This window comes from Brachyhypopomus gauderio, unplaced genomic scaffold (genome assembly GCF_052324685.1).
Source record: "Brachyhypopomus gauderio isolate BG-103 unplaced genomic scaffold, BGAUD_0.2 sc86, whole genome shotgun sequence".
Taxonomy (NCBI): Eukaryota; Metazoa; Chordata; class Actinopteri; order Gymnotiformes; family Hypopomidae; genus Brachyhypopomus; species Brachyhypopomus gauderio.
In genome coordinates, this window is record NW_027506907.1 from 763,695 (window position 1) to 779,243 (window position 15,549).

Genomic DNA, 15,549 nt, shown 5'->3' on the forward strand with positions numbered 1-15,549 from the left:
CCTGTAAATAATCTGATTTATAAAGGATAGCACATATAAAGTCATGGTCATGTCTGATTTTTACAGATTAATATTATATTATTATATATGCGATGAATGATAAGATAGCTAAGAGAGACTGTTTTGCTTGAGGATATTTTAAAAATTATAAGTGTTTTATTACTAAGACTAAAATAATCACCTTACTATATTAAATACTTATATTAAATACCTCCACAAAAGACAGGGTGGGGATTAAAACCCTGACTGTAGGCTTATTGGTCTGTGAGTGTTCTGTCCGCTCTCACACATTCACTTTTATGTGCTCACAAATAACCCCAGTGTCCCCTGCCAATGCCCGGTCATACATCATAAGATAAGTGGGCTCTGTCATGTATGTAAGCTAACCCGACTATGAGCTTCTGTATGCGTTTGTGTGTGTGTGTGTGTGTGTGTGTGTGTGTGTGTGTGTGTGTGTGTGTGTGTGTGTGTGTGTGAGTATGAGTGTGTGTAAAATCTATGCTTACTTTATAGCATGGTAAAATCAGCACTGTTTAATTAAGTGTTCACTTGAGTCCAGTTGTACTTGTATGGGGTAAATGTAAATTCAAATAAACATGTTAAGGGTTTCTTTAAGACTTAAGTAGTATTAAACAGTCTTAAGTAGTGTTAAAGATGACAATAATCACAAATATTTTGTGAGATTTTCTTACTACCAGTTACTGCTGTGTCCCAGAGTTATTGGTGTTGTCTGCCACTGACACTGCAATGATAGTTGGCCGTTTCATTAACAGATGGCCTAACTTAACCCCCGTCTCAGTTGTAACGGGCAGCTGCAGAGTAGGCAACTCACACCTATAGTATCACAGTGTTCACAGGAAAGACTAGAGCAGTCCCAGTTCAGCTCTGCACTGTATATCATGCTCAGCCCTGCTGGTCGAACCCGTGGTGCCGGATCATTGGCAACAAGGCTGAATTCACGGGTTGGTCTGTGCATTGATCCACAGTCACTAAATCTCTTGAACAGTTTGACTGCCTCACGGATACGATGACAGTTGAACAGAATCACTCCGCCTCTGCTGCTATGGCTACTGCTGTGTTTAACTGTTCTTTATGGCTCTGACCGCACAGAGTGTAACTCTCTCCCTCTCACGCGCACAGACACACACACACACACACACACACACACACACACACACACACACACACACACACACACACACACACACAGCTCCGTGAAGTGTTTTTCTTGATGGATGATCTTTCTCTGGACTAGTGTGTTATTGAGCTCGGTGATTTACTGATTAGCCCCAGTTCACATTGCCTTCTCCCTCTGTTGATGTCACCAGAAAAGGTGGCTAACAATCTCTGTCACTCCCTGATTAAAGAAGTCTTTAGTCTGAGAGTGTGTTTGTCCATGTCTATGTGTCTGTGTGTGAGTGAGTGAGAGAGAGAGAGAGAGAGAGAGAGAGAGGAAGAGGCAGAGAGAAAGAGATAAAGGATGCAGTCAATAATGAAATAAAGATAATTTGTTAGCCCTTAATGTTAGTCCAGCTCATATTAGTAGTCTAATCAGCTTGCACCTTCAATATAATTCAGATAATATACTGTTCAGTATAGCCAGATTACTGTGTCCAGAATATCCAGACTGCTGTGCTCAGTACAGACAGTTTTCTGTGTTCAGAATCACATTTCTAGTCAGCCATGTTCAGCCCTCAAACTTAAAGATACCAGGCAGATGACCAGTCCATGATAAATACTCCAGGTATACTCTGCTCTCCTATGAGGCCATATGTCTCATGATAAGCATCAGACATATATAACTGAACACCGATGACAAGGTCTCGCATCCAGTCAACAGCAGTGAGGTCATTTGGTCAGCAGAATTAGGCGCATGTTTGACATCGGTTGAGACGTTTTATGCACATTTGCTTTCTTTTTTTTTTTCAAATGACAAAGTAAGAAATTTCATGAGATGGGTCCAAAGAACAAAAAATGAAGCTGATTAAAATGACCACATGCAAAAACAAAATAGCCTTTTGTTAATCTTTCCTAAACCTGTGATTGAATGTAAACACATTTCCCACATGGAGCCCTGTCTCTCCTGGTGTCTTAAACAAATGTGTTGTTTTTTTACACGTTTTTTTTTCGTTGATGAAATGATGTTAATGAGTTAAATGAGCGCTACTTCCTGCTCTGCTCCTGTATCATGTCATGGGTCATCCTACAAACACGCTATATACACGGTACATACACACTACATATACGATACATACACACTATAAAAACACTACATACATACTACATATACGGAACATACACACTACAAAAACACTACATACATACTACATATACGATACATATACACATGCGCCGTAACCGATCCAGTATAACGGACTCTTCCGCTTCTTAAACGCTAGACTGCCCTCGCATTATACATCGTTTACATGTTAAACACATGGCCCGCCGTACCTTTCTTAATTGCATAAAGATTTGGTGGCTGACTGAAAATGATAGGACTTATTATGGTGATGACCATGGTGTGTGCTCTGAAGTCTGTCTAAACAATACTCCTTCTAAATATTTTAACAGCGCAATGCAGATGTCACTTACAACCACAACTTTAGTTCATGTTACTGTAAGTATTGTTCAGTAGACAGAGCTGTGTTCACAATATTATGGCTTTCGTTTTACCAAAAAAAGAATCCTGAAAAATGTTTGGGATAAATTACTAAAATGACATGTAGGCCTAACTCCACGGATGACAAAGACGTGTGGTGTTGATCGGTGTTAACACATGTTTGGAACATTTTTGGATACCACCCCCCCCCCCCCCCCCCCCCCCGAGAGAGTACAGAATTATGCTTATGGCAGCCGTGTTTGAGAGAGAGAGAGAGAGAGAGAGAGAGAGAGAGAGAGAGAGAGAGAGAGAGAGAGAGAGAGAGAGAGATAGAGCGCTTGTTAGTGTCTTTGTGGGAGTCGCTGTAGTGTAAAATGAGAAGAATGCAACAGGAAAGACAATCGTCAGTCATTTCAGTACACATGCGTGTGATGCTGAACTACCTCGTTTCAGACTCTTTCTGTCTGGTCTAGCTATACGCTCACTAGATGTAGTGATGAAATGAACAACAATAGTTTATTGAACACTGAAACAATTAAATCAGTTAAGGTTGTTTCTTTATTTGATTCCTTGCTATGAATTTGTCATTTTAAATGCTTTTCCCTTATCCATTTTGACAAACTGCATAGAACATTTTACATCAGTTCTTTGGTAAGTGCGCTCACGTCGTAAACTACCATAGGCTTCTATACTGGCTACGAAACTGCGGTAAGTCACTCCAACAGTCAAATGATGTAGTACTCTAAATGACCTACAGGTGTCAGACTAATTCAATGTGGAATTGCCTTTTACCAAAACATGTATATGAACTCCGTCAGCAGTGCCCGGTGTGGAAAAACACGGATGCTTTTGCTTTGAGGTAAAAAGTTTTATGAAAACGACACGCGCACCCTCACGCTCAAACATACATTAGTGCGAAAGTACAGAACAAAGCCAGAACATGTACAATCATTAATTGTCTTTTTGAATTGTTTAAGCACCATAACTGTCCGAGATAAACAACGCGGCAGGACGCGTAAGAAACGCGCACACATTCAATTTAAAGTGTAGTTAGGCGTATGTCAGTAACTACTGGTTAATTAGGTAAACAGTTTTGTTCTTGGTGTTTTGTAGCACTAGAAATAAAAACACAACTGTTTTGTATTAATTGCAGGTTTGTTGCCAGTGCCTATGTCGTCTTAATCAAACTGTACACCGCTGTAACTCCCATTAGCTGCGCCTTCGCATACTTGTGTCTACACTGCGATCTTCCCTGCCGTGGGAAGAGAAGCGACATACTCCTTTAGTTCAGAACCGAACGGACCGAGTAGGCCTATAAATCCTCCGTCCCTACATGTATGTGTCCGTATTGCAGGAATCCCGTCAGTTGCTGGTGAGAACACAGGTTTTAGCTTCTTAAGGCAATTAAATGAAGGGGAAGGGTTGTCTTATTGTCTTCAGGGCGACTAAAAGTTTGGCCAGGCGCTCTTTTTCCGGACTGATCTAGTGGATCGTCTTATCCACACTCCGCTCCAGTCCGGCTGGGATGGGCCCTCTGAATGAGAGGCGCTTATGGCCTGCTGAAGCAGTCTCCGGGCTGCCATGGCAGCAAAACACTAGCATTCCGTAAGCCGTAGAGGTAATTCGCAGGGATTTGGAGATTTTGTATTGCTGACGATATGCCATCCGTGGTACGGCGAGAAAAAGCCCCAATCCACGAGGAACCTAATATACATAAAAAAGGAAGTAAACAGTTCATTTGATCATGTGAACACTCCCTTAGCAAACATAACAACATACAGACTTGTGTTTACAGTAAAGTGTGCACTAGGTTTTGTCATTTGTTTTGAGGCAAAATCTCAATCAACCCAGTATTCTTCAGTTCGTGAAAAATATTCAGTACATTGACTCCAGATAGGAACTGTTTGTGTATACTGATTTACATGTGTGTGTGTATACTGAATTACAAATTTGTGTGTACAGAATTACATGCACGTGTGTGTATACTGAATTACATGTCTGTCTGTCTCTCTCTCTCTCTCTGTGTGTGTGTGTGTGTGTGTGTGTGTGTGTACTGAATAACATGTGTTTATGTGTGCGTATACTGAAATACATGTTCACTGAACAATGACCAATTATGCTAAACAATGTATAAAGTAATCTAAGCCCAAAGCTTCAGTCAGTAGGGGTGAGTTTACTGTTCATGGTAGTTATTTTTGTCCCTTAACTAGTTAGGGGAGTTACGACAAAAAAAAAGATAACTGAAAACTAGCTAACGTCAAAGAGTGAGATAAAAAGAGGTGAAGAGGAACAACAAGGAGAGGTTAGCAAAGTCAGAGGGCATCAACTCAGTGGTCTGAGTGTGCTGGGGGGGGTTATCTGTACAGGCAGCACAGCATTATGGGGTATGACAGATGTATTGTTTGAATAGACGCCTGTGTCCACCCAATCACAGATAGATAGAAGAGCAGGACTCCCACAGAGACACTAACAAGCTCTCCCTTTCTCTCTCTCTCCCTTTCTCTCTCTCTCCCTCCCTCCCTCTCTATTTCCCCTTCTCTTTCTCTCTCTCTTTTATTTTTTCCTTGTAATGTTTTTTAGACTTTTGGTATACCAGAACATTTCCATTAAACACCCCCCCCCCCCCCCCCCCACAGCCCCATAACGCCTTCTCTACATAACGCCCTCTCTACAAAACGCTTGTACGCACTGTCCTATGGTGTAAGGTTGAACAAGTCGCTTACATGTAGTTACATGTAGTGCCACTGACTGTCCATCCCCATTCCAGCCAGTGAACCTGAGAAAGAGCATGAGAGAGAGAGAGAGAGGAGAGAGAGAGAGAGAGAGAGAGAGAGGGAGAGAGAGAGGGAGAGAGGGAGAGAAAAAAGACAAAGAAGCCTTTAAATATTGTCTCTTTCATATTGGTACATTTCGGATCTTAAGTCTGAAGCATTAAATCTGCGTGTGATGTGCTGTGACGTGTGGTACCTGGATGTCTGGAGCCCACGTGAGCCTGGCCGTCCAGCATGAAGCCTGCCACTGGCTGCCCGTCAGGGGCGTATGGGCCGCCGTGAGCTACTGCACACAAAACATCAAAGCACTCATCAGACAGAGCTCTTCTAAAACGCAGCGCATGCAAAAATATACAAACACTACACTGTTCCAGTTTCTGTCTCTCGCCCGCCACACACACACACACACACACACACACACACACACACACACACACACACACACACACACACACACACACACACACACACACACACACACACACACACACACACACACACACACACACACACACACACTGTGTCTGGTTAGCTGGTGCAAGGGCAGCAGTTCAGATCTGTAGAAATGTCTTTGAACTCCACCCCCACCCCCCCCCCCAACCCTCAAGCTCGCTGCGACCCCAGCACCCCAGTAACCCCCCCCCCCTCCCCCCAGCTCATAAAGTTTACTACAGCTGAGCAGAAACAAGAGCAGCTCCCTCACACTGTTTAGAGAGAGAGACGTGCAGAGGAAACGTAGTGGGAGATGCGGAGGCTAAGAGGACATGATCGATTCGGGGCAGGAAATGACGGGAGGGTGACATTCACCATCTGGCTCTGTTGTTCATTTTCCATCACTTAAAAAAAAAAAGAGGCCCTCAGAACGATTCCGTCACTTTTTTTTGTTTGTATTTCACCCACTTAGTGGAAGTGCCCGAGAGTGCTGGGGAGGGAAGTGCGAATCGTCTGCGTAGGGAACCGTAGAGGCAGAGAGAACACCTACCCGTCCGATTGGACTGATCGATCATCGGCTGCACTATCCTCCTCCTGGCGTTGATGAACCTACAGAGAGAGCCGAAGAGAAACGCGCCCTTAAAACACATCGGGAACACATCACCTAGATATGCACTGATTTAACAAGAGCCAATTATTTAAATGTATGACCATGCCCCAGAATGCTTTTAGTATCTGTGCTCCTGCAATGCTTGGCCTTTCACCTTTTGACTCCATGACCACATGACCTCACATGCTGAGCAGAGGTACAGCTCTGGCCTTTCTCAGCCTAAAAATCCCCTTGTGACCTCTGACCCCAAGGTGCCAGCGCCCTGGTCTGTGCATGATTTATGTCCTCCCTGCTCCACTCGGGGCACACTGGTTCCATTTCATGTTCCCTTAAAAGGTGGGGGGGGGGGGGGGGGGTTAATTCCCTACAGGGTCATTCTACAGCAGCACAGCTGACTCCTTCAGGAACACTGAGACCCAAACGTTCACCCGCTTGGTTCTACATAGCACACGACAAAACTGACTCAGGGCTCAGACTAGGACGTTTAAATGCAGAGAATGCGTCCAGGGCTCTGAACAAAACTCAGGATGTCCGAGAGAGACTGTTAGAAGCTTGTCCCACCTCGGCTGCATCGTATGAAAGAAGGTTCGAGAACACCTTGTGTGTTTACACCTTGTGTGTGAGCTGGAAGGCTGAAACCCCGCCTCCTGCCCCGCCCATCACACTGTATTTACACGGACGTGAGCGGGAGAAATGGACCCTGCCTACACATGCTTCATAATGACTGACCCCAGCTGCTGAGCTTTCCTCTGTCCAGTGACCAATCACAGGCAGAGCCACATGGTGAAAAACATCCCACCTCCTCTTTTAGGGAAGTAAAGATTGACCCCTGACTAACCCCTCACTTCACACCATGGGGGTGACTTTAGGAGTGCTAGAATCTGCCTTCCTGCCCCCGAAGACACACACACACACACACGAAGGCAAACACACCTACCCAACCACCCATATATATATATATATATATATATATATATATATATATATATATATATATATATATATATATATATATATATATATATACACACACACACACACACAGTCAATAAGTACTTTGATCATGAATGCAATGTCCTGAATTTTCCATCCACCTCCTCAACTGAATGCTGTATAATTACATCCACGTTCACATCTTTTCTTAAGTAGGCTTGACCTCATATGCATTGTTAGATACACTTGGTATGGTCGAATCCAAACCCAGCAACACATGCGAACCAGACCACAGGATCATAAAATGTCCCCCTGGCCCCCAACATAACGTGGGGTTATGCGGCGGTCAGTGATCATCTGTGTGTGTGTGTTTAAATAAACCAGTCCAGCTGTTCACTGTGAAAATTCTGTTTAATTTGACAAGTGCTCGTTTGCCCTCCTGTTCCCGCCCCCTCACCTGTTTTAAGAGCAGACCACAGTGTCGCTATGCAACAGCGTATGCTACACTCTAAATTCTAGACTGCCACTGTATTCCTCCAGCGGTTGGATGGTTCACGGTGGTGGTGGCTTTTGACTGTAATACACTTGTCTGGCTTTACCTACAAACATGACATTCTCAAACAGAATGGAACATCAAAGGTACGGTACGCAAACGTTTGAGGACTTCAGGAAGTCGACTTGGGTCAGACTTTAAGGCAATCCAGGGCATGTCTCATCTACAGTGAAGAACTGTCAAAACTTTCAATATTAACCCTAGGTGCAAACCAGGGTCGCCCAGCTCTAGACTTTTGTGGACTTTTTGAGGAGGGTCCCTCCATTGATAGTGATAGTGTACTTTATTGCAAAACTTTTTTTTTCTGTGCAAAAAAAAAAAATGTTTTCAGAAATAATCCCAATCTGAAGTAATCCCATTCACAGCTTGATTTGAGGTAGTTTAAGAAGAACCCTTTGGCACGGTATAGCTCAAACGAGTTATTTACTCACTGGACATGTTTTTGTGAGCAAAAAACATCTAGTAAACCTCAGGCTTGGGGAGAGAATTTTACAGAGGATATGGGATTTTCATTGGCACTTTTAGCAACAAATAAACAACTAGCATCTAATCATTTAGCATACTAGCAGGCAGCACAGTTGCATTTAGAAAAGAGAATGTTTCATAACCAGTAAAAATAAACCACACACTTAGTGAAAACAGAAATGACTTTACAAGCTCCTGTCTGTAGCTTTTGAGAGCTGACCACTGACAGCAGGACAGGAGACTGCAGTATGTCTGCAGTCTTGAGACAGCAGGACAGAACTGTCTTGAAACTGCACGACAGCAGAGACATGAGGCCACTCACCAGTTGTTGACCTGCAGGATGGTGAGTCCTGTGTCCTGAGCTAGCTGCTTCTTCTGTTCCTCAGACGGGTAGGGGTGCTGTAGTGAAGAAGAGACAAAGTCCGGTTTATACACGGCCACATCAAAGGGCACCTTATGTATCAGGACATATGATGGCAGAGAGTCATCGTATAGGGTTTTCTGTGAGAGATTTCTCACACTTCCACCTAAATAAATGACAAGCAGATATTGAGCTCCTGAAAATCTCTCCTCCTGAGAAATATGTTGTTGCCGTTTTTCCCATTACATACACGCAAGAATTTAAGATTCATCTGAGGTCTCAGAATAGTGCTTCATACTGTAGTGTGTGTGTGTGTGTGTGTGTGTGTGTGTGTGTGTGTGAGTGTCTGTCTAGTGTCAGAAGCGTTAAATGGCAGTCCACTGTTTGGCTATCTGTCATATAATCAGTGTGCTAAGAAAAGGTTTTACAGGGAAACAATAACAGGACAACAGGAAACCACGATGCTAATTTGTCTATCTTTACACTCTGGTTCCTGGCCAAGCCGCAAACTCATTACAAATTACAATCCCGTATCCAAGGGCAACGCCTCTAGTAAATCACTGAAGGCCTAGAGACAACGTAGGAAATCCAAGCCTGTAACTGTAACTGACCCTGGATCAGCATCTAGATCTCAGCCAGACCTGAAAATACAGTGGCCCTTGCTAAAGCTGGCTCCAGGTCAGTTTTGTTCACCCAGCCGCATTCATTCATTCTGTGCATGTGGAACACCAGTTGCTATTGCACTGGTAGCAAATGGTGGGTGAGGTTCTTTGGCTGTTGATCAGATGTGTGTGTGTGTGTGTGTGTGTGTGTGTGTGTGTGTGTGTGTGTGTGTGTGCATACAATTATCCAATTTCTTTGGAGTAGTAAAACTGTTAGCACCCCAATTATTGGTAATTCTGAGGGAATGGACCTCAAACAGCCCCACCACCACCTCCACCACCACCACCTAATCCTCCTCCACCACCACCACCTCCACCTCCACCTAATCCTCCTCCTCCACCACCACCTCCACCTAATCCTCCTCCACCACCTCCACCATCACCACCACCTCCACCTAATCCTCCTCCACCACCACCTCCACCTAATCCTCCTCCACCACCACCTAATCCTCCTCCACCACCTCCACCTAATCCTCCTCCACCACCACCACCTCCACCACCACCTAATCCTCCTCCACCACCTCCACCATCACCTCCACCACCACCTCCACCTAATCCTCCTCCACCACCACCACCTAATCCTCCTCCACCACCTCCACCTAATCCTCCTCCACCACCACCACCTAATCCTCCTCCACCACCTCCACCTAATCCTCCTCCACCACCACCACCTCCACCACCACCTAATCCTCCTCCACCACCTCCACCTAATCCTCCTCCACCACCACCACCTCCACCTAATCCTCCTCCACCACCACCACCTCCACCACCACCACCTAATCCTCCTCCACCACCACCACCTCCACCTCCACCTAATCCTCCTCCACCACCTCCACCATCACCACCACCTCCACCTAATCCTCCTCCACCACCACCTCCACCTAATCCTCCTCCACCACCTCCACCACCACCTAATCCTCCTCCACCACCTCCACCTAATCCTCCTCCACCACCACCACCTCCACCACCACCTAATCCTCCTCCACCACCTCCACCTAATCCTCCTCCACCACCACCACCTCCACCTAATCCTCCTCCACCACCTCCACCACCACCTAATCCTCCTCCACCACCTCCACCTCCACCACCTAATCCTCCTCCACCACCACCACCTCCACCTAATCCTCCTCCACCACCACCACCTAATCCTCCTCCACCACCACCACCTCCACCTCCACCTAATCCTCCTCCACCATCACCACCACCTCCACCTAATCCTCCTCCACCACCACCTCCACCTAATCCTCCTCCACCACCTCCACCACCACCTAATCCTCCTCCACCACCTCCACCTAATCCTCCTCCACCACCACCACCTCCACCACCACCTAATCCTCCTCCACCACCACCACCTCCACCATCACCTCCACCACCACCTCCACCTAATCCTCCTCCACCACCTCCACCACCACCACCTAATCCTCCTCCACCACCACCACCTAATCCTCCTCCACCACCTCCACCTAATCCTCCTCCACCACCACCACCTAATCCTCCTCCACCACCTCCACCTAATCCTCCTCCACCACCACCACCTCCACCTAATCCTCCTCCACCACCTCCACCACCACCTAATCCTCCTCCACCACCACCACCTCCACCTAATCCTCCACCACCACCTCCACCATCACCACCACCACCTCCACCTAATCCTCCTCCACCACCACCACCTCCACCTCCACCTAATCCTCCTCCACCACCACCACCTCCACCACCACCTAATCCTCCTCCACCACCTCCACCATCACCACCACCACCTCCACCTAATCCTCCACCATCACCTCCACCACCACCTCCACCTAATCCTCCTCCACCACCACCACCTCCACCATCACCTCCACCTTCACCACCACCACCTCCACCTAATCCTCCTCCACTACCTCCACCTCCACCACCACCTCCACCATTACCACCACCTAATCCTCCTCCACCACCACCACCTCCACCTAATCCACCTCCACCATCACCTCCACCTCCACCATCACCACCACCACCTCCACCTAATCCTCCTCCACCTCCACCATCACCACCACCACCTCCACCTAATCCTCCTCCACCTCCACCATCACCTCCACCACCACCTCCACTACTCCATCTCATGAGCTCTGTGTGTGTCTGGGTAGAGGAATATATGTGCATGATACATGCCGATGTGATATGGCAAAATTATTATCCCACACCTATTATTATTGCTCACTGGAAGTTCATCCTACAATTACAGCCAAGAACATGTGCTAGACGTCTTTGCACTCACACACATGGTTTCTCCAACTTTCTGGCTAGAAAGACTGAGATATTTTTCAAAGTGCAAACAGGCCAGTTAATTTCAGGCTGTTTTCAGCAGTCCGAAAGTTTCTGTGCGTCTTGCACACAGCTCTGTGGGTGTGGCCACTTGAATGAGGACTGTTTTAAAAAGCCAATCGTACTGGTTATGCTCCATTTGGGTTATATGTATTTGGATAGCCAACGTCCTGGCCTACACATGCTTATAAACATCTACATACACTTAGACATGTACCTTTACTCACACGTCCTGTTAGCTCTGCTCATTGCCTGTATTCTGCTGCAGTGGGACTAATAACCTTGCCTCGCCTCACACACTGCCTCGCCTCACACACAACCTCACCTCACACACTGCCTTGCCTCACACACAACCTCAGCTCACACACAACCTCAGCTCACACACAACCTCAGCTCACACACAACCTCACCTCACACACTGCCTCACCTCACACACTGCCTCACCTCACACACTGCTTCGCCTCACACACAACCTCACCTCACACACAACCTCACCTCACACACTGCCTTGCCTCACACACAACCTCAGCACACACACTGCCTCGCCTCACACACAACCTCAGCACACACACTGCCTCGCCTCACACACTGCCTCGCCTCACACACTGCCTCACCTCACACACAACCTCACCTCACACACTGCCTCGCCTCACACACAACCTCACCTCACACTGCCTCACCTCACACACTGCCTCGCCTCACACACTGCCTCGCCTCACACACAACCTCACCTCACACTGCCTCACCTCACACACTGCCTTGGCTTATATTCGTTCTCTGATCGGTACACAAAAGGGGATGATTTCATGTCAATAATATGTCTTGTCAATACTGTGGAGACAGACAGTGTTGTCCATCCTGTTTAACTGATCCAGCAACAAAAAAAATTACACATAATCCCATTTAAATTTCAAACTCTTGCATTATTTTGGTTATATATTTTTCTATTATCTTGAAGCCCCAGATAAGAGGAATATTCTAAAAACAAAACGAATAAACAAGCTGCCACTTAATATGACCAGTGCTGGAGGACGGTGTTGGCAAAACGCTTTCAGTCTGAAATTAAAGTAAGGCTTTGAACATAAGAACCAACACTATAATTAAACAAAAATCTAATTTAAAGCTCTAAGTGGCAGTGCTTACAACAACAACAACAACAAAAAAAAGATTTTGGGACACAATGGGGTGAAAACAGTGTTTCCATACAAAACTGTATAGAAACTTGTAGCAAACAGTAAATGTTGTGTAAACCAAAACATCATCAAAGCCCTGATGGTGACTTTGAGCGGTAACTCAAGCCCCGACGGTGACTTTAAGTGGTAACTCAAACCTTGATGGTGACTGTAAGCGGTAATTCAAGTGCTAACTCGGGTTACTTTAGTAGCTTGGGTGGTTCATGTGTCTGGGGGTTGAGAACGTGGAGGAGCTGTCCTGTCTGTAGTCCCGCTGTCCTGTCTGAAGTCCCGCTACCTCCCCATCGTTCCTGCACTCTCCCCTTCCCACCTCAAAGACACGGCGTGAAAAGCCCAGCCATGATGGATTACCTGGCCTCTCTTTATTCTCCCGTCCATTTTTCTTTCTCCTTCACACCCGCCCCCCTCTTCTGTTCTAACCCCCCCCCCCTCCAACGCCCCTTCTGCCCCGTCTTTCTGCGCGGGCAGCGACGGAAATTCCCCCCGCAGCCTTTCTCTGGGCTGGGTCCCCCGATGAGGCTGTCAGCTTCATAATGGATGATGTTTTGATAACAGTGAGTGCGACCCTGGACAGATGGGGGAGGGGGGGGGGGGAGAGCCCCTGTACCCACACAAGATGCCTGGTGACTGGGGAGCTGCTCTGCAACCCCCACCCCATAACACCATCATTTACCCTGCCCCCTCTTTTTTTACGTTTTTTTTTTAACTTACAAAACCTGCCCTGTAAAAAACCCCCTCTAGCCTTCGCACGGTGTTTCACCCATTCACCTTCGTGACACTAATAGAGTCTCCGTCACCGACTCTGAAAGTGTCTGCACAAAGAGAGAGAGAGAGTGAAGAGAAAAGTGGTCCTGACACTCGCAGGGCGCCAGAGGTGCGGTGATGAATCGGGTCGCGCAAAGGCAAACACGAGCAAACGTGAAAGCATCGTTTATGAACATCACACAGTCTCAGCAGTGTCCTGTGTGACATGCTGTGAGAAGGGGGTTGTGTTTGCCTCTGTGTGTGTGTGTGTGTGTGTGTGTGTGTGTGTCTTGTGTAACTCTACAAATCTATTAATTCGTCTATGATTAGCCTAAGATTCTGACAGTCACCCTGAAGATAAGATTAAGCAATAATTAACAATTACATTTCTAATAAGAAATACCGGTATGAACTGGAAATATACCCAGAGTATTTCGTAGTACAGAGAGGACAGATGAGGACAAACGGGGGAAACAGGAAGTGAGGTCAGACAGGGACAGACAGGAAGAACAGGAAGTGAGGACAGAAAGGGGGACATATAGGGACAACCAGAGGCAACAGAAAGTGAGGACATACAGGGTTCAGATGGTGAACAGGACACTTCCAGATGGTGAACGGGACAGACAGGGGGACAAACAGGGACAGACAGAAGGAACAGGAAGTGAGGACAGACAGGAGGACATGGGCTGAATTATTACCAGCTGCTTTCATCTTTCCACATTTCAGCTCTTATGACATGAAGGGCTTGAACACATTTTCTGCTATGCGTACGGTATGCATGCGGTTGCCGTGGGTTACTTAAGCAATCTCTGCAGATAGGGGGGATTCTCTGTGACCCATGACCGCTGATGAGCTGGAGATAGTTCTAGCAAACGGAGACCCAGAGACAGGCCACACATCACCGTTTGTTTACTGGGAAGAGGTTTGCCTTGAGACCCCAAACGCAGCGAACGCTGGAGTTGGTCTGCAGGACTCCAGAGTGCCTGCGTGCGTGGGGCGCTCTCAGAAACGCTCTTCACGATCCGAAAATAGCTGCTCATCCCGGCGTGGTTCTTATTAGTGAGATGAGAGGGATGAGTGGGGCGGAATGCCAGGCTCCCCTGCAGACTCCACACCGCCCTGCTACAGCTGCTCACTGGAGGGTGGTAAATTACACGCTAATTACCCAGCACACATTACAGCCTGGGCGTGGGCGTGTGTGTGTGTGTGTGTGTGTGTGTGTGTGTGTGTGTGTGTTTGGGTGTGCTCCTCAGAGAACGAGAGTGAGATTATGTGACCTGATCAATCCATATTTAAATAATGTACAATTGAAAATATAACACGTTGTTTAAATATGGTGCTCTGTTTATAACTGGAGGGTGTATGTGTAAATGGATCTCTTCCATGTTGTCATGGCAACCTTTCTGCTATTCTTGCAGTGAAATTCCGTTGTTATTATGGGAACAGTATGAAAGTGTCTCTTTGAACTGGCATTGTGTATGAAAGGTGCTATGTATGCTTTTATACACCAGAGCACGTTAGATACTGGTTATTATAAGGCACCAAGAGACCCGGAATAAAAACTTGTGTGCTTCATTCTTTAAAACTCAAAGCACAGGACATTTATTTCTGCTGAGCTTGTGAGATTATGTGGTTAATTACATATTTGTAATGCCTAAGTGGGGAGATTCAAAAACACGTAATTTTTTAAAAAGCAGGTGTGAGAGTGTGGAGGGGCGGTGCACTACATCTGAACTTCCCGCATACAGCAAACATGCAACGATATCACACTGTAATACTGACAAGTCGTTGAGCAAAACACCTTTATAATAGATTTAAATAATAAAATGTTTAATTGCTCACAGTATATATTCATCTATGGGATAGATTAAATAAGAAATTAAAACCTTACACAACACCTAAATTGTGCTATACTTTAGATCCAG

General features: G+C 46.3%; 1 protein-coding gene across 1 annotated transcript in view; it reads right to left on the minus strand.

Moving 5' to 3' along the window:
- Nucleotides 1-3,139: 3,139 nt before the first annotated feature.
- Nucleotides 3,140-15,549, minus strand: part of meis1a (Meis homeobox 1 a) — a 19,300-nt gene continuing 6,890 nt past the window's right edge. Inside the window, exons 9-13 of the mRNA XM_076991805.1 lie at nucleotides 8,686-8,762; nucleotides 6,353-6,411; nucleotides 5,567-5,656; nucleotides 5,323-5,375; nucleotides 3,140-4,303 (exon numbers count right to left, since the gene is read on the minus strand). Of these exons, the coding sequence (XP_076847920.1) occupies nucleotides 5,329-5,375; nucleotides 5,567-5,656; nucleotides 6,353-6,411; nucleotides 8,686-8,762 (273 nt within the window). The 3' untranslated portion in view covers nucleotides 3,140-4,303; nucleotides 5,323-5,328. The remainder of the gene's footprint in view (nucleotides 4,304-5,322; nucleotides 5,376-5,566; nucleotides 5,657-6,352; nucleotides 6,412-8,685; nucleotides 8,763-15,549) is intronic.